Genomic DNA, 24,315 nt, shown 5'->3' on the forward strand with positions numbered 1-24,315 from the left:
GCCATCTTGCATGAAGATGAAGTGATTTGAATCTTCCTGAAGTTGAGGAAATAGCCAGTTTTCTAACATGTCCAGGTAAATGGTTCCTGTGATAGTTTTCTCCATGAAAAAGAAAGGTCCATAAACTTTGTTTACCGAAATTGCACAAAAGACGTTAACCTTTGGTGAGTCTCTTTCATGTTGAATAACGTCCCTCGGAGTTTCACTCGCCCAAATTCGTACGTTATGCCGATTAACTTTACCAGAAATGTGAAACGTTGATTCATCTGAAAAAATTAATCGTTCGGCAAAATTGTCCTCTTCCATGTCCTGTAGAATTGCAGTTGAAAATTCGAACCTTTTGTTGTGGTCGTCAGGACGCAATGCTTGCAATAACTGCAGTTTGTACGGCTTCATGTGCAGACGCTTACTCAGAACGCGCCATACCGTTGTTTTAGACATGTTTAGTTCGTGACTTGCCCGTGTCGTGGATTTTCTAGGGCTCCTTTCGTAAGCTGCACGGACACGCTCGACATTTTCATCCGATGTGCGTGGACGACCCGTGCTTTTTCGCTTGCAGATGCAACCATCTTCTACGAATCTGTGATGCCACTCATAAATTTGCTTATGACGAGGCGGCTGTTTGTTGAATTGACGGCGGAATGCACGTTGCACACCAACAATGGACTCTAACTTTGCAAATTGCAGCACACAAAATGATCGTTCCTGTGGTGTCGTCGCCATTTTCCTACAAACAAACGCCAGCGCCACTGCGGATTTGCATGGAACTTCTGCGCGGACCATTGAAAAACTTTGAACCTTTCTCTGACAAGAAACGTTTGAATTGTGTTTCTATCATTTGTAGTTTTTGAGAAATAAATGTTTGAAATCTGCTCTTTCTTTTTGAAACGCCCTGTATTTGTATGGAGTGTAGCCATGTATGGAAGTGAAACATGGACGATAACTAGTTTGGACAAGAAGAGAATAGAAGCTTTCGAAATGTGGAGCTACAGAAGAATGCTGAAGATAAGGTGGGTAGATCACGTAACTAATGAGGAGGTATTGAATAGGATTGGGGAGAAAAGAAGTTTGTGGCACAACTTGACTAGAAGAAGAGATCGGTTGGTAGGCATCAAGGGATCACAAATTTAGCATTGGAGGGCAGCGTGGAGGGTAAAAATCGTAGAGGGAGACCAAGATATCAATACACCAAGCAGATTCAGAAGGATGTAGGTGGCAGTAGGTACTGGGAGATGAAGAGGCTTGCACAGGATAGAGTAGAATGGAGAGCTGCATCAAACCAGTCTCTAGACTGAAGACCACAACAACACAACATGGCCCAGTGGATTGCCCATCAAGCATAGGTCAGACATGAAAACAGGAAGAACGTGTACTGTGAAAAAAAAAGCAAAATAGAAACAGTGAACGGGCCAAGTTGTGATGTGCAACATCGAGCGAATTACAAGATCCTTAGTGTCGTGGTTGTCTGCTCACTGTGTTGGTCTGCAAACCGAAGATCCGTGTTCAGATTTCTCTCGTGCACCTTTTTTTTCATAAAATTGTGAACTTTTCGTCCGGTCATTGACGTGTCTCTTATCCTTCTGTAGTCTGGGCAATTGTCGTGCTATATATTGGTTCAATCATCCTGGCAGATTAAAACTGTGTGCCCGACCGAGACTCAAAATCGGGACCTTTGCCTTTCATGGGCAAGTGCTCTACCATCTGAGCTACCGATGCACGACTCACGCCCGGTCTCACGGCTTTACTTCTGCCAGTATCTCGTCTCCTCTTTTCATTCAGGAGTGCTAGTTCTGCAAGGTTCGCAGGAGAGTTTCTGTAAAGTTTGGAAGGTAGGAGACGAGATACTGGCAGAAGTAAAGCTGTGAGACCGGGCGTTGTCGTGCTTCGGTACCTCAGATTGTAGAGTACTTGCCCGCGAGTGGCAAAGGTTCCGAGTTCGCGTCTCGGTCGGGCACACTGTTTTAATCTGCCAGGAAGTTTCATATCAGCGCACACTCCACTGCAGAGTGAAAATCTCATTCTGGAAACATCTCCCAGGCTGTGGCTAAGCCATGTCTCCGCAGTATCTTTTCTTTCAGGAGTGCTTGTTCTGCAAGGTTCGCAGGAGAGCTTCTGTAAAGTTTTGGAAGGTAGGAGACGAGATACTGGCAGAAGTAAAGCTGTGAGACCGGGCGTGAGTCGTGCTTCGGTAGCTCAGATGGTAGAGCACTTGTCGCTGAGGTGAAGAGCTGAGCAGCGTGTGCGAGCGCTGTTAACGTTTGTTTCTGTGCAACTGTTGTAAGGACGATGTCGGCAATTAACAGAGCGAACAGCGTTCAGTGTGTTTTCGATCGCGCTGCCTTGCGACCGACGGCGTTTGAAATTCATGAGTGCATTTTTGAGGATTTGAAATTGCTTGAAGATATAGTCGACACGTTCCAGTTGGACTTAGTGCAGTACTCGTTATTTATCAAATTTATTTCGAGTGACGCTTATGAGAAATTCGTTGAGGAGCATGCTGGTGTGAGACCATTTCGTCATAACGATGGCAGTATTAGTAATGTCCAAATCGTGCCTTCGGGATACGGAGTGAGAAGCGTCAGGGTATTTAATGTGCCACATGAGTGCCCTAATGATCTGATTGCACGTTCTCTGTCACTGTACGGCGCTGTTTTGTCAGTTACAAATGAAAAATGGTCGAGTGCATATCACTACCAAGTTAACAGCGGGGTGCGAAGTGTACGTGTAGACTTAAAAAAGCATATACCTTCGTATGTTACCATTGGCGGCTGTCGCACACAGGTAACTTACATTGGGCAACCCCCTACCTGTTCGATCTGCAATTCAACAGAACATCTGCGGATGAACTGCACACGTCGACGTCCATTTCAACTTCCACGGGAACGTCCTGCAGACGGTAGTGAAAAGCTTGTTCCGCTATTGAGTGAGGTAGTCGCGGGGTCTGTACCACCACCCCGGCAGCCGGAACATGTTAGCGAGGCGGAGATGCCAGTTCAGGTGGAATGCAGTGTCAAAGACATTCGCGGTAGGACGGACGTCGATTCGGCACCGTCATCCTCACCGGGGCAGTTACCGCTGGATACCAACGATGCGCCAGCCACCTCTGACACTAAGCCGTGTGAGATACAGGAGCGGGTGCAGATCAGTTTGCCTGAACCACCCTATCGGTAGAGACTGCAGCAGAAACGAAGAAAGGCCGCCGAAGCAGAAGCAAAGGGAATAGTAGCAAAGAGGAAAAGTCGGATGATTTGAGACCCGTACACATGTCAGAAAGTGGCAGCGAGACTGAACCTCAATCATCTTGCTCCGTGCGCTGCGAGGACACCGCGAGGCAAGAACGCATTCGTGAACAAACCAAATACCTCAAGGCACTACTGAGCGCTGAGAGGGAACAGAGCACCGTAACGGCTAAGAGGAAGAGCGAACAGAGTAGCGAGCAGCTGCAGCAGCGCTCCCGCAGGAACTCGCTGACGTCAGTCGCAGCCCCGCGCGGTGGCCAGGCGGATGCAGCCACGGTGACAGACTCAGCCGGCGGTGGCGGGCAGGGCGGCGCGCGCACCGCGCAGCACCCCGACAGCAATGAGCCGTGGTGGCGACAGAACGAGTTGCAGCAGTACCTGCTATCGCGCATGGCCACTGCGCGCGACCTTTCCACTCCCTGACCCGTTATTGGTTTTGACATTTCGCTTCGGACTCCAGACGTTACCAAGGAATTTGGTTCAAAGCCGTCGAGAAGGACGATCCAACACTCAGAGCTCATTGCCCTCTGAACCATCATGTGCGACAGCCAAACCTACAACATTACCACACTTAACGTCAATAGAATTCAAAGTGCGGTGAAACTCCGTTCGCTAACTGATTTCTTGTATGGTACCAGCGTTGACATTGCCCTCCTACAGGAGGCAGTCACAGTCTTAGAAGTGCCCGGTTACATTCTTATTGATAATGAAACGTCCCCTTAGAAAAATTATATACGTGACTGTGCTTAAAGTGATACACAATATTTTTCGCGCAACGCAATCTGACTTTCAAAAATCCCTACAAATGAATGGCCCTGACTAACATTAACCTATACCTTTCACAAATCACTTACCTCACCAAAAATCTTCGTTACTCGAACTACTGCAATACAGCGAGCGCCACTACTGCCAGCTAAATAAAAGATTCAAACTACTGAAGGCACTAACTACTGATAGGCATAGTTAGCAAATGAAAGATTTTAATAGAGAACAAACAATGTATTTACCTTAATAGTCATAATATATATACCAGTTCATGACATCCAGTCTTACAAATTTCAAAACTCCGCCATCTCTCTCCCCACATCCACCACTGCTGGCGGCTCACCTCCAACTGCGCAACGCTACGCGCTGTTCACATTCAGCTGCCGCTGCCCAACACTACAATGGCAGACAGCAATGCAAACTAGCCACAGACTGCACACAGCACAGCCAGTGATATTCATGCAAAGCGCTACGTAACGTTGCCAATAAGAAAACATAAACAGCCTACTTACATAGCCGCCATGCTCCCCACAAAAAATTTTACAAATTGTTTTGGGCAGTGGCCAATAATGATTTGATGAAATTTTTCATAATTACAATAACAAAGATATCAAACGCACACACTTACTGATACAATGTAGGTCAAAAGCTAAAATTTTCTCACAGTCCATAAAGACAGTCGTGATCATTCATCACAGTAAAATTGCAGAGTTTTTCTCGAAGTCTGAGCAGTAAAAGAAAACGCACGCGGAAGTAGTGGATTTCCATGCAGTCTTGAAGAAGTAGTGTTGTCCTTCCAACGGAAAGACAGTGCTGACTCTCGATGTGCAGACAGGTAATGGGCCACAACAGAGGAAACCCACAGCAGAGTCATTCGACTTTTTGAAGAATATTGGTAGGTAGGTCATCACAGAGTAGACCCACTGTAGTCCTGGTAGAGATTACGGTATTGGTGGGCCATCAAAGATGCAATAGTCCTTGTAGAGATAATGGCATTGGTGGGCCATCAAACGTGCAGACCCTCTGTAATCCTTGTAGAAATAATGGTATGGGTGGGCCATCAAAGATGCAGACCCACTGTAGTCCATGTAGAGACGGCCAGCAGCCATCTGTTGCGACTGTGCAGGTGCACCATCACCACTGAAGAGTCTTGCGGATAATGTAGCAAGTCCATAACCACCACTTGTGCACTCACAAAAAATTTTGGGAATTGTCCTTAGAACCAGCAATGCTGTTATCCAGTCCCTTGCTGAATTATTAACACACGTGCAAACACTATCACTCCCTACTTCTCACATATTGTCCATATACGATGACCAACAGAAACGTGTGCAGTGAAATGGAACTTACAAGTTAATAATATGGTGAACTGGTGTCAATTACAATTTTATAACATAAGAATTCAATTACAAAGGTACAAAATACCTCATTAAAGAACATAACAATACAGATAACATTTGTAGTACAAGCTTTACAAAAGAATCGAAATAACATATACATCAGTGTTACAGGAATTATGACATGAGTACGTACATAAAAGATCAGAATAACTCTTGAAACATCAACTTCACACAAGAGCATTAAAACAAAACAGAATAAATGTCTAAACATCTTTACAAAGTAAATAACATAGTATTAGAAAAATTCTACAACGTAAATCTTATAAGCTAATCATGTACAGACAGGAAAAACACAAATTCACATAGTGTAATAACACAAAAATACAGAACAGGGTTTGTTTTCAGTGTGACATTTGGTACTCCAGTCCACCCCAAAACTTCATTCCATATATCTTTCCTCTTATTTCAATATTTGTTTCCACCAAAAAAATTCTATCCAAGCATGCTTTCTGTATTTATATGTTCACACATTTCTTACCTCATTATTTATTTTTCGTTATCTTACCTCATCATTTATTCCCAAGAAAATCCTACCTAAACTTGTTGTCTCTAAACCCTACTTTTTTGTTCATGTCCTCTTTCAAAATACTTTTTTTTGGCGAAACCATATTCTTACAGCTTCTCAATGCATTTCTTTCCATTCATCACAACCTTTTCTCTAATATAGCCTACCCCATCTTAAGCTAACTTAAATCTACTGAGCTCAGATGCTAAACTAAGGGACGAGGCAATGCAGCAGCACAAAACAATTAACACAAACAGCAATGATAAAAAATACAAATGGCAAAGCAAGCAGCATAAATTAGCAAAGCAAAAGCAATATTACAACTAATATAAGGCAATGCAAAGCAAACAAGAAAAATAAATTCATAGTAAAACTGGCTTAACAGAGTAATGTAAAGTGAAATTTAGTAGCACTATGCCTGGCAAACAGCAGTAGAAAATGAAATAACGTATACCTAAACATGACATAGCTCAAGCAGAAAAAATAGTACACTAAAGACAACAACGCAGATAAGGGAAATGTATATTCACATCTTAATATCGATGTCATTAAAGTGGTGCACCACAACTTATTCTACAAAAAATTACCAAGTACTTGAAAAGAAAATTATGTATGGAGTTCCTGTGAAGGGAAATGTCTTTTTATGCTCCTTCGTTTTTTTGAATAGATACTAAAATTATTTACTGGATCTGTAGGCATAAAATATTTATATTAGTACATCTATTAAATTTTATTTTAACCAATGCTGCTGCAGCTAGAAACTTGATATTAAACAAAATGAGCAAACTCTCAACTAGAAGGACAATAGATGTAAAATGTTTCTCATCATTTCATTAGACATTTTAGTAAATATCATAAATTAAAAGCTCCACAGTATAATCATATGTTTTCAAGTTTGAGCGTGTCGTATTTCCGATGCTTTCTACAAAGAAATGTCAATAGCGAGGATAATGGCCTCTTTTTTTCCACCTGTGCCTCTGAAAGGCACACACTAATGGCTTTTTTCCAGGCAACTGTCGCGCAGCTGCCCACAATGCATTACGTGCAGGTGGTCACTTAACTTTCTTACGGAAATATTTACGACAGTTTCCGCTACAGTGACAGTCTCATAAAAAAATATTTCACAGGTCAAGAATTTGCGTTACAAATCTGTAGAAACAAAATCCTATTGATATAACAGAGTCCAAAAAATTTTCGGCGGCATTGTAATACATTCACGCATTTACATACATTTCATAACTCTTAAGGTACGATTCTTGGTTTCCAACAACCTTTTCACAAACCAGAGTCCCTAACCACTGTTAATTATTCCGTACCTTATTCGTTGACACTTCTTCAATATTTCATCATAACAGATACGTAGCACACTCAAATAACTCATATAGCATCAGCTTATTGATCATAAACATACCTCAACAGCATAATACACATAGTCATCGTAATAATAACATCATAACACCCCAGTCAACTCTCAAATCGTCGTAGCATCCTCCAATAATTTCAAAACCTAAAAAAAATTCTCTGCTCATGTCAAAAGTGTCATCTGCCTCAAACGTACTTTAAAAATCGTGATCCCATACCATATATATCATTCAAAGCTCTCATAATATCACAATGGGTCCGAAAAAATATGAACAGTTCACAAAGTACAGACAAAATACAATTTCATAAGTGTGAAGTTGCCCAACTGTGTAATTGCGTAAACATTTGTCACTGATGTAGTAAAAAAAATGTTTATCTCTCAGTTAATTGATCAGATAGCTGTGTAATTTGTGTGTTAGAGAAATATGGTACCGATGTGTAAAGTTGTATAAGCAAATACCATATTAGTTAGGGCTCTTTGTGCTTGCCAAACACATGGTACACAAAGTAAGCGTGTACCCCCCTGAGGATTAATGTAATTATACCCTCAGGTGTTACAGATTACAGCAATGGAATGAAATGTATCACGGAAAACCTCTGTATCATTGTACTTCAAATATCTTTAAAAATAAATGTTTTAAGTACAAAATTAAACACTCAAATACGTGTACTGTAGCGCTAAACTGTGCGTCATGTTGTAAGATAATCTCTGTGGAAGTCTCGTAGTTATCGTCCTCCGAAAGCTAAGTTCTGCAGAAGTCAATGTACTTACCTCATGATAAACAAAAGTGAAATGCTTTGCGTAGAGATATCTTAGTAATTACGCTTATTGTTGTGATGAAGAAAGTACTGTGCTGTAACGTACTGTTGTGCTACGGAAAACGCTGTCTCCTTGTAGCTATACCACAAAAGTTACTACTAAAACATGTTTTACTTTCCAGAATAATACATAAAACTGTGCAGACATAAAACAGAAACATCGCAAAGCAACATTGTAAATTGTCACTCATTAGTAGCGTCATGATAAAATCGTGTAACTGTCACATAAACGAACCACTGTGTCATCTGGTATCTCTCAGAAAGTACTTTAAATCCAGAATGTATCTTCAAGTAAACCAAAATGTTGCATTAAAATCTCATTAGCAGTACCAGTATATGTCCTAAGTATGTAAGCCTGATAGTCATTACGTAATCGTGCAACTAACAAGCAAGAATGTACAAATACAATAACACTTTGTCGTCTGTTCACCATAACAATGCATTCGTAATATCTGTTTAAATATGTTTTCTTGGTTCTTGACTGGATATTTAACTTCCAACATTGTTGCATGGTAACAGTTTCTAAGTCTCACAAAGCATACTAGAAATGTGAAGTGAAATGTCTTACGGCAAACATAAAGTTTAAAAAACAGATTATCTCTCAATAAACGGTTTTACATATGAAATGTGGTGCAATCCTTTACTCTCTAGTGCGCAGAGTTTCTGCTTCAAAGCAATTATCATGTTGTATACGTCGGTAAGGAATGCTAAAATTTTTCTCAAGGCTAGCGTCTTATGTTATTTTTCTCGGAGCCAGCGGGCGCACGTGGCTGCCTGCAGTGCGAGTCATTGTCTGTCTCTTTGATGGCGCGCGTCGTTATTGGGATTAGGAGAGCTAACTTCTACAGATTCACCATGTCGAGAGTGCCCTGCTCTGTTTGAATCTCGCCAGTTCTGATGAAATTCCGGTCTGTCGTTATGATTATATAGTCTGTCGTCATGTCGGTTGTTCCTGTAGTTTCTTTCTTGTCGGTTAAGTAGTGGAGAATTTCTCCCTGAATTATCACTGCACAGTGATCCATTGCATCTGAAGTTATTCTGTCTCCCGTGATAATAATAGTTCTGGTTGCCATATTGTCTGTTTCTATGATTGTCTCTGTCATATTCATTACTACGGAAATGGGATCTTTTTCTGTAACTGTTACTCTGCCAGTGGTTGTCATATGGGTGGTGTCTGTTTTGTTCACGATTTGCGTTGTAAGAATAGCCTTGTCGTGTCCAGTTATTATTTCTTTCATCGTGGAATTGCGACGGATGTGACGTGTAATTGTTGTGTTCCTGTTTTCGCGTTCTGCGATTGCCAGTGTCAATTTCTAATTCTTGTAAGAGTCCCTGAAAAGCTTCAATGTCGTCTTTGCAACGTCCTGCCAAAATAATATGTCGTAAATGTTCAGGCAATTTGATTAAGCAAATGCGGATGAGTTCTGAGGGGCTGTATGGGTTTGATAGGTACTGATTCTTGTGCAACATGTCTTCAAAATATTTCACAAGACTGGAAAATTCAGATTGTTCGAAATGTTTCATCATTATGATGCCATGTTTTACTGGGTCTTGTGTGGCTTGAGACCAGTATGTTGAGAGGAAGGCATGGTAAAATTCTCCTTCACTATGGCAATCGTGAATGACCGATCGCATTCTTACAGCTGGTTCATTCTCTAAGTAGCCACACATAAATTCTAATCTGTGTTCTAATGACCAGTTGGGCGGAAAACAATGAGAGAATTGATGAAGCCAGGCTTGTGGATGAATGTCGTTGCCAGAATTCTTAAATGTTTTGAATTTACATGTAGTAATGAACAGCTTATAGTGAAAATCATCATGTCGGCGAGTCGCATGTCGGTCATTGTTACGTCGTTTCGGCGGTTCCATCTCAAAATTCGGTGTACCTTGCCAATTTCTTTCATAATTTCCGAAGTGTCCTGAGTTATTATATTGTGGCTGTTCCGTATTTCTATGACCCTCTTCCCGTATTGGCGCACGAGTGGCCTCTGAAATACGTAATTCTTGTATTAGCTGTGTCAGCTGATCTTGTACTTCCCGGATTTCTCTTTGGTGTTGCGTATTACTTTGATTCTGATTTTGTTTGAATTTCCTAATTTGTTCGCACTTGTCTGTGTCATTAAAGACTACCGGTTTTGTGTCATTCAGATTATCATCTACCTTTGTAGATAAATTATTTAGCTGATCCAAAAGTTCAACTACTTTCTCTGAGAATGAACTAATTTCCTCCATGTGTCTTTCTGAACCAATTTCAATCTACTGTGTCCTTTAAGTTTTCTTGAGTTTTTGCAAGTTGCGTAACCGAATCGGTAGATGCAACGAGTCAATTTTAGCTTGCAAGGTCTCATGATCTTCATGAACAATAGTTTGCAGTCCTTTTATGGCTGCTTCGTGATTCTGTAATGCATTTTCATGCTGCGAAAAAATAGGTTGTAAATGCTCACAAATTTGTGTTTTTACGTCATTACAAAATTTTTGACATTTCGATTCAATGTTATGTAACTCAGTAGTTAAATCTTCACGTGTTTGTAAAAATTTGTGGTGTCTAACTTTTGAAGCTTTTGTTGTGTTTGTCTCTGATTTTGTTCCATTGTGTCTAACTGTTGCTGTGTTTGTCTCTGATTTTGTTCCATTGTGTCTAACTTTTGAAGATTTTGTTCCATTGTGTCTAACTTCTGAAGCTTTTGCTGTGTTTGTCTCTAATTTTTTTCCATTGTGTCTAACGTTTGAAGCTTTTGTCCCATTTGTTGCATTAATCGTAATAACAATGCACTGGTGTCTGAAACGTGTTCCTCAGTGCTATTCAGCAATACATTTGAACCAGCAATATTCGCAGTTTGAAAAGCAGAAAATGTGTCTTGACTTATTTGATAAAATGGTGAGGACGCAAAACCTGAATCTACAGTATTTGCAAGATTGTGTCCTGTCATTTCGGATTCCTGACGCGAGCTGTTGCCAACCGATCGATCGCTAATGCTTCCCTGTTCACTAATTGTTTCACTGTCTACACCATTGTTTGCAGCCCACTCCATTTCCCTATGTACAATTACCAAATTACTACTTTGAACATTAGTTAATTCATTACTCGGTGGCGCTAACACACTGCTTTCGTCTTCACTGTCATTTCTCAGTTTACTTTGGAGCCTAGTATTACGTTTTTCACACGCCATTATTGTCACAATATTTCACACGATAACACAGAAAAGAACAATTTGAAGAGCAAAAATAAGATAACATAGCAATGCAAATAATGTCTACTTAATTGCAAGTGCAGCTGCGAAATACTTGGTGCAAATATACATGCAAGTCACAACTGTTTTACTGTACAACAATGAAAAACTACAATTACAAAGGAAATTCTCTCTATGATTATGCACTAGCAATAAACAAAGGCTACACTAATTACACAAACTACAAGGAAAAAAATCAGAAGATTCCAGTGAGGTATCCTGGCAGGGTCGCCATATGAAACGTCCCCTTAGAAAAATTATATACGTGACTGTGCTTAAAGTGACACACAATATTTTTAGCGCAACGCAATCTGACTTTCAAAAATCCCTACAAATGAATGGCCCTGACTAACATTAACCTATACCTTTCACAAATCACTTACCTCACCAAAAATCTTCGTTACTCGAACTACTGCAATACAGCGAGCGCCACTACTGCCAGCTAAATAAAAGATTCAAACTACTGAAGGCACTAACTACTGATAGGCATAGTTAGCAAATGAAAGATTTTAATAGAGAACAAACAATGTATTTACCTTAATAGTCATAATATATATACCAGTTCATGACATCCAGTCTTACAAATTTCAAAACTCCGCCATCTCTCTCCCCACATCCACCACTGCTGGCGGCTCACCTCCAACTGCAGAACGCTACGCACTGTTCACATCCAGCTGCTGCTGCCCAACACTACAATGGCAGACAACAATGCAAACTAGCCACAGACTGCACACAGCACAGCCAGTGATTTTCATACAAAGCGCTATGTAACGTTGCCAATAAGAAAACATAAACAGCCTACTTACAATAACATCAATCTCCAGGCACTGCCATACTTCTGCGCGACGGTATACCCTTTACGGATGTGCAGCAGTTGCCTAGTGTCGTGGCATTTCTCTTCGAGTGAATGGTGTGCAGATTGTTAACGTGTACTCATAAGAGAGATTGTTCAAAATTTTATAAAAACGAGGTTCGCATTCTTCTTAGCGCTTATCGTGCACATCTCATCCTTGGTGGTTACTTCAATTGTGTGCTTAACGACAGAGACCAAACTCCTAACATGAACAGATGTATCGAACTTGAACATTTAATTCATGGCCTGCGTCTTCACGATACATGGGAACAACTCCATGGTGAACGGGTAGCGTACACCTTCGTAACCAGTCATTCTGCCAGTCGGCTGGATAGGATCTATGTGTCCGATCCCCTCCAGCGACACACTGTGAATTGTGACATAGCTCCTGTCAACATCTCAGACCATTGTGCATATCAGTGTTACCTTAACCTACAACGCCAGCAAATTTACCGCGGGAAAGGCTACTGGAAATTGAATGTCAGCCATCTGCAGGATGCCCAAATTGAAGAGGAGGTGAACATAACGTGGCAACAGCTCCAGCGGCACCGACGTCGTTACGATAGCGTACTGCAGTGGTGGATTCAGTGTGCTAAGCCTAAATTACGCCTCACCCTCATGAGCTACGCTCGACAAAAAAGCTTCTGGCAGAAACGGACTATTGAGTTTTATTATCGCTGTTTGAGAGAACTGTACAGTCGCACTAACAATCCTTCTCGCGGTATCGACGTAAAGATCAAACGATATAAAGCGAAAATCACGGCGATACAACGCCAACGAATGCAAGGCATCATCGTGCGAGGCCACCCCAAGGATGTTGCCGCCGAAGAACGGGCCTCTGTACCACATCCTGAGAACGACGAAACGGTGTAAAGCCATGTTGACTGAAGCCGCCGTTGATGACGCTGAGAATGCCATCACGAAGCAACGTGACATCATCTCGCACGTCTACGACTATTATAGTCAACTTTACAAGAAGCAATCCGTTGATGAACACTCGTGCGACGATTTTCTTAGGACCTTGAGCTGTCGCAACAGGATAATGAAAATCTGGAATCTGTTTTCACAGAGGACGAAATCCGACTGGCAGTCCACAGTGCAAAGAAAGGGAAATCACCAGGACCCGACGGTCTCAGCGCTGAGTTTTACCAGCGATACTGGAACCTCCTCCGTCCGACACTCCTCGAGATAGCGAATGAAGTCTGGCACCTGGAAGTCATACCCAAGGCATTTACGGAAGGTATCATCCTGCCCTTAACGAAAAAAGGGAACAGCAGGAAGGTCGAAAACATGCGACCCATCACACTCCTGAATGCCGATTTCAAAATCATCACCAGATCCATTAAGCTAAGAATGCAAACCGTAATGTACAAGGTTTTAGGCAGTTACCAGTACAGTGCAGTGCAAAGCCGAAGTGCAATCTCAGCTTCCTGCGATTTGAGGGACATCATCTGTTTTTATGCTGAAACCAAAGGACAGGACGCTCTGATCTTTCTAGATTTTGAGAAGGCTTATGACCGTGTACGTCATGACTTCCTCTTTAAAAGCATGAAGAAACTAGGATTTGGACCTCATCTCATAGAATTAATTCGAAAACTTACTACGAACGCCTCTTCACGGATTCTCATTAATGGCCAATTTACAAAAGAAGTTTCCATTGAGCAATCTATCCGCCAAGGATGTCCTCTGTCAATGATTTTGTACGCCATTGCAGTAGAGCCGCTACTGAACAACTTAGCGCATAGCGGTATCGGGCTTAGCGTCGAGTCTGTCACTATCCCATGCACTGAGTATGCTGACGATATCTGCGTAACTGTGTCATCATCGCAACAACTTCTGTCAGCGGAAACTCTTTTACAAACATTCACGTTTCTTTCAGGAGCAATACTAAATAGAACTAAACCCACAGCTTTGCAGATCGGTGGCGGTACCGGAGACATATCCCATGTTACCTGGTGCAAGTTTAAGGATTATCACACAACCCTCGGTGTTACCTTTGAGGCCAAACCAGACAAATTCCTGACGACGAACTGGTCACACATGCTTAATAAATTAAGTGCTGCTTTGATACTTCACTCCGACCGTGACTTGAACATACTACAGAAAGTTAAGACCATCGAGATCGCCATTACGAGTAAGATGAATTATTTGGCGCAAATTCTTCCAATCTTCGACCATCTAGCCAAGAGTATACAACAAGCGTTATGTTGGCTTCTTTTTAGGGGGCACATTTTCGAAGTTCAATTCGATACCTTAACCTTACCTTCTTCCAAAGGTGGCCTTAACCTCATTAAAGTACACAAAAAATGTGTCACCCTGCTCCTAAATCGCATCAAGAAGGAGTTTCATACCCGGAGGACAAATATCATCAGAAACCTCTTTCAGCGGTGGAAGCCTCAAAGCCTTGACGCACCCGTTAATATCGCCGGCAGTCCACTTTCTTATCGACATGTGCGACTGTACTACATGGAAATGAGCTACATTCGACACAACATCGCCGATAACGGAAGCCTGACGAACAGGAAGCTTTATGACCTTCTCATGACAACAAACCACAGGAATCGTCTCGAAGAAAAACATCCACATACACATTGGAGTATAGTATGGCGGAATGTGCACAGCGACATGTTACCATCACGCGTCATAGCCGACTGGTATCTAACAGTCAACGATAAAGTAGCAACAAATGAAAAGCTACATAAAATAGGCCTTCATCCAACGCCCAACTGTGACGCATGCGGAAGAGTCGACACGCTTCTTCATAGGTTCACGTGCGGACATGCAGAAGAAATTACTACATTTCTTCGTCAACGATTGTCGGTGATATATCGTACGACGCCCAGTGGTGTAGACCTTTTAGAGATCATTCAGCCACAAAAACTGAGATATCCACGAGCAAAAAACAACGCTGCAACTTGGATCATGGGCCACTCAGCATCGTTTATTATGCAGAATAGGCATGCTACTTTCCTAGACTATTATTCTTACATAGAAACTTATCACTTTAAAATGAGCCAGCATTGTGACTACAGGAGGATATTTGGAAATATGCTGAAAATCATAATTAACGGTTAAATGCTTCAAATACAGTATTTCGGATAGCAGAGGTTGCCAGTGACCTGTATGTATGAATCCTATGTGCTTCCTGGGACTTTAGTTCTTGTCGGAATTTTAAGATACTCTTCAGATGCTCACCAATGCAGAAGGCATTTTTTTCTTTCCCATTTTCGTTTTAACATTTTCTTTCTCTCGCAGAGCAGCGGAGCAACTTTCCTTCCACAATGAAGTGATAGTCTTTTGTGCACCATAAAATTTCTGTTTACTACTTGCAAAAAAAAAAAAAAAACTGAGGAAGAAGACATTTCATTTCTTATATTGCTCAACGGCAGCCTAGAAATGATATATACTTTGTCCATTCTATTCTTATTAGAAATTGGAGCAAATGTTTACTTTCCCTTCCTTATAAAAAATAAAATAAAAATAAAAAACCAACAATAAAAGATGGATAGAGCGTCTGTCATGTAAGCAGGAGATCCCGGGTTCGAGACCCGGTCGGGCACACATTGTCAGATGTCCACAAAAAAAAAGAAAAGATGGTAGAGCACTTGCCCGCGAAAGGAAAAGGTCCCGAGTTCGAGTCTCGGTCGAGCACACAGTTTTTATCTGCCAGGAAATTTCATAGCAGCGCACACTCCGCTGCAGAGTGAAAATCTCATTCTGGAAACCTCTCCCAGGCTGTGGCTAAGACATGTCTGCGCAGCACCCTTTCTTTCAGGAGTGCTAGTTCTGCAAGGTTCGCAGGAGAGCTTCTGTAAAGTTTGGAAGGTAGGAGACGAGATACTGGCAGAAGTAAAGCTGTGAGACCGGACGTGCGTCGGGCTTCGGTAGCTCAGATTGTAGAGCACTTGCCCGCGAGTGGCAAAGGTTCCGAGTTCGCGTCTCGGTCGGGCACACTGTTTTAATCTGCCAGGAAATTTCATATCAGCGCACACTCCGCTGCAGAGTGAAAATCTCATTCTGGATATATATTGGTTGTGCGAATGGAATATGAGTCATGTGGTAAGGATATATTACCGTCGCAAATAAATGTGATGAATAGTGACAGCAGGCGAGATGCCGAATAGACCTCTCACAGAAATTAAAACAGCACATAAACGGGTGTGAAGTACGTCACAACAAAGGAATTGAAAAGTCAAAATTTTCAAAACGGAACACAAAAGTCATATCATGTGGTACTTGCGTACAGCGAGGAGTTGGTAGGTACGTCTGGATGTCTCCTCCTTACCATTCACTGTTGCAAACTGACGTTACATCAAGACACAGACACAAATCTGAATATAATGAACAGAGAGTTTCGTGAAAAAAAGGACATTAGGGTGATCTGAACACGGATCTACAAATTCGCAGACTAACACAGTGCCCAAAGAACCACGGCGCCATGGCTACAGAGATTCGCTCGACTACACATCTTCAACGTGGACCGTTCATTGTTCCTATTTTTCTTCTTTTTTTGTAGTTCAGTAAATCTTCTTCTTGTTGTTATGCTTGGTCTGTGTTCGGATTTTGACAGACTGTCCACTGGATCCGCTTACCACTGAATCTGTGGGGCGCACATTGGAGAGTTTGCCTTGTGACTAGGCTGTTGTTCCGTGTCTGCCCTGATGGTGTGGATCATTTTGTCCACCTAACAAATCAGTCCACTCAGACACTGCTGGAAAAGTTCCAAGAACTACTGACGATTTCGTATTCGCGTTTTTCCGGGATAAATATGCCAGAAATGTGACACTCGTCTCGAGCAAGTAAAATACAAACGTTCCTCTCGCCCTGGTCCTGAAAGCCCGACTGCAGTGTCATCCTCTGCCTTGCCTCGTCAAGCAGTTGTGGTATGTAGGGGCATCTGGTCAACCCATCATTCTCCAGGCCGTTTAGTTGACTTTTCAGAGCTTGGAGACGTTGCTTCTCATTCAGTTTGCTCCTAAGTTGGCATCACGAGGTTGAGTGCACCACGTACCAGTCCCCCTCACCACGAGAAATCTTTGACAGTACCAGGAATCGAATCCAGGTCGTCTGCATTGCAGTCATCCCCGCGGAACACTGAGATACGGAGGAGAACATCTTGAGCAAAACTGTTTCATAGTAAAATGTTCACGTAAAATAGCCCTCACCCACATCTACATCATAGTCCGCAATCCACCTAAAGGTGAGTGGCGGGATGTACTATTGGAATCAGTAACTTATCTCCTCTTCCCTGTTCAACTAGCAAATGGTGCATGGTAAGCCTCTGTATTAACTCTGATGAACAGTGCTCAAGAGTCTGTCGAACAAGCGACTTGTAAATCACTTCCGTCTCGGATGAGTTAAGTTCCCTTAAACATATTCCTATGAATCTGACTGGCATCTAGCATTTGTTTTATACGGTCGTTCCACTTAAGGTCATTCTGGATATTTAATTTTAGATATTTTACGGCAGATACTGTTTCCAGCGGTTTTTCATCAGTAGTGTAGCTGTACAGAAGTCGATTTCATTTCCTATGTATGCACAGTATCTGTTTACGTTCAGGCTCATCTGCCAGAGATTGCAACATTCATCAATCGTCCATTTGTCATTCTGCAAATCGTTACTGTCTTCTGGCGTTGCTGCTTTCTTATAGACAACCGTATCATCTGCGAACATTCTAAAAGAGCTCAGATATTTTCTACTAGATTACTTACATACACTGTAATCAATAACGGTTCTATCACACTTTCCTGAGGTACTCCAGAAATTACGTTTACATCATTCGACTGTGTTCCGTTAAGAGTAAGGTGTTGAGTTCTGTCCCTAAATAAGTCTTGCGCAGGTCTGTTCAAAAATGTGTGTGAAATCTTATGGGGCTTAACTACTAAGATCATCAGTCCCTAAGCTTACACACTACTTAACCTAAACAATCCTAAGTACAAACACACACACCCATGCCCGAGGCAGGACTCGAACCTCCGCCGGAACCAGCCGTGCGCAGGTCTGTGACAAATGCCTTACTGAAGTCAAGGACCACCGCATCAACCTGAGTGCCGCTGCCTGCAGCGCTATAAATCTCATGGAGGAAAAGAGCAAGCTCAGTTTCGCATGATTTCTGCTTGCGAAATCCATGTTGATTTTTGTAGAGGAGATTTTCGTTCTAAAAAAACGTCATAATACGTGAGCACAAAACATGTTACATAATCCTATGGCGTTAGCTTGGTCACAGAACATCAAAATCCTATCGCCAGAGACGTTTTGTGGTTGTGGATCATTATCAAGTGATGTACTGTCAGTTTCAGCTCGTCTTTTCAAACTGATAGAGCAGACTCCACATACAGCTTGAGTAATTTCGGACATATCACCGTTGGTGCTAAATCGTCCGAAACAAACAGAATACAGAGGGAGCAGTAGGCCATCTTTATTATTTGAATGAAACGATAGTCATGTTGGTCCTTGACTTACGTTAACGTAGTACGTGTGCCACCAAAAAATGGTTCAAATGTCTCTGAGCACTATGGGACTTAACATCTGAGGTCATCAGTCACCTAGAACTTAGAACAACTTAAACCTAATTAACCTAAGGACATCATACACATCTATGCCCGAGGCAGGATTCGAACCTGCGACCGTAGCAGTCGCGCGGTTCCAGACTGAAGTGCCTAGAACCGCTCGGCCACTCCGGCCGGCTGTGCCACCAGAAACAAACGTTTCTCTGACAACAGTATCATTTTTGGGACAGACCAAAAAATTTTCAACTTTCTATTGTACGTACATTAAACCATCCTAATGATAGTGAAATACACAGCAATAAAGACGCCGGAAATACTGACAGACATAGCAAACGAGATAAAAGTTTTCCAAGTGTTTCCATTACTTTGTGGATTTCCGGCAGAATGCAATAGTATGAACTGGATAACCTGTACTTGCCATTAAAGATCGCGGTTACAATCAGTCCTTGTAAGTTTTCTTTACTTTAATAGATTATTTTACTGACATGCGTTAGTGATCTACGTTTATCTTTTTCGCTGTGTATTGAAGAGTTTTCTCCGTATGAAGCTCCGTGAGAGCACCTGATTTGTTAAGATGACAAAGGATCTTCAGATTCATTTTGTTTTGTACACTGTTTAGGAAAGCTAGATACGGACGTAGTATCGTTACGCAGCCTATGCGTTATGTAGTAAAAATGTAATTCTAAGGTCTGCCATATATGCAACTGTAAGAAATCCTTAAGTTTTCCGCCGTAATTAAATCGTAACTAAGTATTTTCGGATTCATACTGAATTTGGCCCCTTTATATTAAATGATACCTTTTCAGTGACATACGAGTATATTATTCGGTATAATTAGAAATTCGCGTCCAATCGCCATGTGATGTTATACTAAATTTTCGTTGACTAAACAGCTAATATTACCGCCATCTGAAACTAGATTTACACCATTTCTACAGCAATGGAAATAATTTAACTGACTTTCATACAATGAGCTATGCTTCTTGTTATAGCTGCGACTGTATCTGAATCATGTGTAAGCAATCTTTAAACATAAAAAATGGATAGTAGTGAAGTCTAAACCACATTTTGTTACGGAAATCACATTCCTTATCTACATCTACATTTATACTCCGCAAGCCACCCAACGATGTGTGGCGGAGGGCACTTTACGTGCCACTGTCATTACCTCCCTTTCCTGTTCCAGTCGCGTATGGTTCGCGGGAAGAACGACTGCCTGAAAGCCTCTGTGCGCGCTCGAATCTCTTTAATTTTACATTCGTAATCTCCTCGGGAGGGGGAAGCAATATATTCGATACCTCATACAGAAACATACCCTCTCGAAACCTGGACAGCAAGCTACACCGCGATGCAGAGCGCCTCTCTTGCAGAGTCTGCCACTTGAGTTTATTAAACATCTCCGTAACGCTATCACGGTTACCAAATAACCCTGTGACGAAACGAACCGCTCTTCTTTCGATCTTCTCTATCTCCTCTGTCAACCCGACCTGGTACGAATCCCACACTAATGAGCAATACTCAAGTATAGGTCGAACGAGTGTTTTGTGAGCCATCTCCTTTGTTGATGGACTAAATTTTCTAAGGACTCTCCCAATGAATTTCAACCTGGCACACGCCTTACCAACAAATAATTTTATATAATCATTCAACTTCAAATCGTTCCGTACGCATACTCCCAGATATTTTACAGAAGTAACTGCTACCAGTGTTTGTTCTGCTATCATATAGTCATACAATAAAGGATCCTTCATTCTATGTATTCGCAATACATTACATTTGTCTATGTTAAGGGTCAGTTACCACTCCCTGCACCAAGTGCCTATCCGCTGCAGATCTTCCTGCATTTCGCTGCAATTTTCTAATGCTGCAACTTCTCTGTATACTACAGATCATCCGCGAACCCGGCAGTATCTACTAAGTCATTTATATATATTGTGAAAAGCAATGGTCCCTTAACACTCCCCCGTGACACGCCAGAGGTTACTTTAACGTCTGTAGACGTCTCTGCATTGAGAACAACATGCTGTGTTCTGTATGCTAAAAACTCTTCAATCCAGCCACACAGCTGGTCTGATATTCCGTAGGCTCTTACTTTGTTTATCAGGCGACAGTGCGGAACTGTATCGAACGTCTTCCGGAAGTCAAGGAAAATGGCATCTACCTGGGAGCCTGTATCTAATATTTTCTGGGTCTCAAGAACAAATAAAGCGAGTTGGGTCTCACACGATCGCTATTTCCGGAATCCATGTTGATTCCTACAGAGTACATTCTGGGTTTCCAGAAATGACATGATACGCGAGTAAAAAACATGTTCTAAAATTCTACAACAGATCGGTGTCAGAGATATAGGCCTATAGTTTTGCACATCTGCTCGACGACCCTTCTTGAAAGCTGGGACTAGCTGTGCTTCCGTTCCTCTAGAGACCTGAGGTACACGGCTGTTAGGAGGGGGGCAAGTTCTTTCGCGTACTCTGTGTAGAATCGAATTGGTATCCCGTCAGGTCCAGCGGACTTTCCTCTGTTGAGTGATTTCAGTTGCTTTTCTATTCCTTGGACACTTATTTCGATGTCAGCTATATTTTCGTTTGTGCGAGTATTTAGAGAAGGAACTGCAGTGCGGTCTTCCTCTGTGAAACAGCTTTGGAAAAAGGTGTTTAGTATTTCAGCTTTACGCGTGTCATCTTCTGTTTCAATGCCATCATTATCCCAGAGTGTCTGGATATGCTGTTTCGATCCACTTACTGATTTAACGTAAGACCAGAACTTCCTAGGATTTTCTGTCAAGTCGGTACATAGAATTTTACTTTCGAATTCACTGAACGGTTCACGCATAGCCCTCCTTACGCTAACTTTGAAATCGTTTAGCTTCTGTTTGTCTGAGAGGTTTTGGCTGCGTTTAAACTTTCAGTGAAGCTCTCTTTGCTTATAGGACTAAGATATCTGGCAAAGGAAAATACTAAACAAAGATCAAGGGGGGGCGGGGGGAGGGCTAAAACGATAAATATTTCGTAGTATAGTCCACACCGTTAGCATTCATGTACGCCTACAAGATGTCGGAGGCGGTTTCCAGTTCTATAAAAAACTTGAAACACGTTCCCAATGCTACTATGTTACCAGATCGAGTTCTTTATTGTCTGTCTTCTTGCCAAAGATAGATAGAAAACTTTCTTTTGTATCAAAATTCAAAAATACATTTTTTGATAAACGTCAAGAGTGAAGTTCGCCGCACGTCCTCTCTCTGTTTCTGAGGGATTACCCCGTCATGTGGTTTCCATTCATTCAAGATTTGGCACAGTTTATTTTATGTAAGTTTGTGGCCGGTAGCGCCTCCTGTCGCCTGAGACGTCAGTTAAAACTGGGACGGAATTGGTGGGCTCCACCTGTCTCTGAATTACGTAAACTTAATTCTGTCAATTACGATATATTAACTGTTTGTAGAATTGTGCTTTGTGGAAACTACGGTTCGGCAGTTTTGATACACTACATAAATGACATAGTAAATGGCAGGATTGCCGGTAGTATCGGGAGAATTGGACACACACACACACACACACACACACACACACACACACACAATGGAATATGTGAGAAAGAAAATGGGGGCCGACGATAAGTCTTTGTTTTTTGTTTGTTTGTTTAGTTTTTTTTCACGTAATTAGAATTGCACACCATTCAGTGTTAGTCCATTCTGTATATTATATCCATACAGAATATAAATTGGATTTTGTAATTAATAGAAGTTAATTGATAGTGTGACTTCTGCACTTTTACGTAACCAAAGTCGTTATTTTTTATGAAAGTACATTTTACATGCGCAAGCGTAAGAAAATGTATAATTATTATGGTTATTTTGTTCTCAATAGAACGTTCTTCATCTTGATGAAATGCAAGAGTTTCCTGTTATTATTGATAAATGCGAAAATTGTTTATGAGGAAAGTTCGACGAATTATGTAAGCGATGTTTGATATATTTTTGTTTTACATTTTTTTAGCTTTCTGTTGAGAAAATTGCGTTTTATAGCGCTATATGATAAATCTAGCTTGTTTTCCTGATTTTTACTACAACATCCTTCGGTTTGACGTTACAAATAAACAATAAAACCTGAATTATACGTTGACAATTTGCGTCTTACTATAAACACTCTTTAATATTGAGTAAGAGACAGGAGGATTACTTTGCAGAAAAAAACGTGTTCCGTAGGTTACCCGGCCCTTTATATATCTTCACTCAGTTTATACAAGGTTCACCACTTCTTGCGTTTAGGGGAATCTAGTAAGACACTGATTGCATACGGAAAGGGAGCGATCATTATGAGGTAACGCCGAGTAGGTTTGCAACAGGTAATGCAGGTACTACTGTATCAGACCAAAGATACTATGAAAACTATCTTAGTGTACGTTTACGTACGGTAGTCTAGGGAAGCTTACTATAGTTTGACAAGTCTGCTTGTGCCTCGTATTTTAAGACATGAAGACTAGGTACCTTCCATAATTCCCTTAAACCACTTGGAAAACCGTGTAACCACACTCAGAGTGGCCTGTGTACGAGATGGATGGTCGTAATTCCATCCTCTCTCGCAAGCTAGCACGCTGCACATTATGATTTATAAGGAATTCTTTGCCGAACACCTTATGTTGATTAAAACACTTGTACTACAGGATTTCAACGTTTACAAATTCCTGATACCTCTCTGTGGCTATAAAGAATCAATACTGGTTCCGTTGACAGAATAATTTCGAAACTTATAAAAAAATCTTATGTGAGATGTTGAATAAAAAATGTTTTTTGATTCGCTACCATATTTCAAGAGTGATAATATGTAACATTATTTTTCGTACCTTCAACGAAGTGATGTCTCGCTTATTTTGTTGCAGGTATGCGTTTCGCGTTGATGCAGGTGAAGACGGCGATAGTACATCTGCTATCAAACTTTGACTTACTGCCTGTTGGAGACATGAAGCTAAGGTTGGCTCCGAACATCCCAGTGCCGTCACCAATTGGCGGAATCAACCTGAGGTTGGAGCGGCGACAAAAGCCTGTGTGCTGAAGACCTGCAGCTACTACGCTCTGCTCTGCAGAAATGTCTGTTCACATCCGCTGACAAGCGGATCCAGCATTAGCACTTTTCCGAGGTGGAACATTAGCGCCTTCTTGTTAATGAAACTGTGTTGTTGAAGATATTGGCTAGTGACTATTTTCATATTGATACTACTATTGTAACAACAGGTGTCTCTCATTTTTCCTACATTGTATGGAGTGTTCATTAAGACTGTTATCACTGTAAAATAAAGTACTTATTTATTTCCCATTAAAAATTTGACTGGTAATGTGTGCTACATAGTTACCTTGTTGCTTCTGTATGTCACGAAGAAGTGTTGAAGTCCTTTCCTCTACTTGAAAAAAATGGAAATGAAGTTCCATGCTTCTTTACAGAGCGTAGGGGGACGATGCGGGAGACTCGCACCGTCTTACTAGGCATGGTCCTAGTGGAGGTGGTTTGCCATTGCCTTCCTCCGACCGTAATGGCGATGAATGATGATGATGACGACACAACAACACCCAGTCATCACGAGGCAGAAAAAAATCGCTGACCCCGTCGGGAATCGAACCCGGGACCCCGCGCTCGGGAAG

General features: G+C 41.6%; 1 protein-coding gene across 1 annotated transcript in view; it reads left to right on the plus strand.

The window, feature by feature from the left end:
• The window catches only part of LOC124615445 (cytochrome P450 6k1-like), a 53,592-nt gene extending 29,581 nt beyond the window's left edge, over positions 1 to 24,011 (plus strand). Inside the window, exon 4 of the mRNA XM_047143336.1 lies at positions 23,559 to 24,011. Coding sequence (XP_046999292.1) covers positions 23,559 to 23,731 — 173 coding nt within the window. The 3' untranslated portion in view covers positions 23,732 to 24,011. The remainder of the gene's footprint in view (positions 1 to 23,558) is intronic.
• The last annotated feature ends 304 nt before the right edge of the window (positions 24,012 to 24,315 follow it).

Source organism: Schistocerca americana, chromosome 5 (genome assembly GCF_021461395.2).
Source record: "Schistocerca americana isolate TAMUIC-IGC-003095 chromosome 5, iqSchAmer2.1, whole genome shotgun sequence".
Classification (NCBI taxonomy): Eukaryota; Metazoa; Arthropoda; class Insecta; order Orthoptera; family Acrididae; genus Schistocerca; species Schistocerca americana.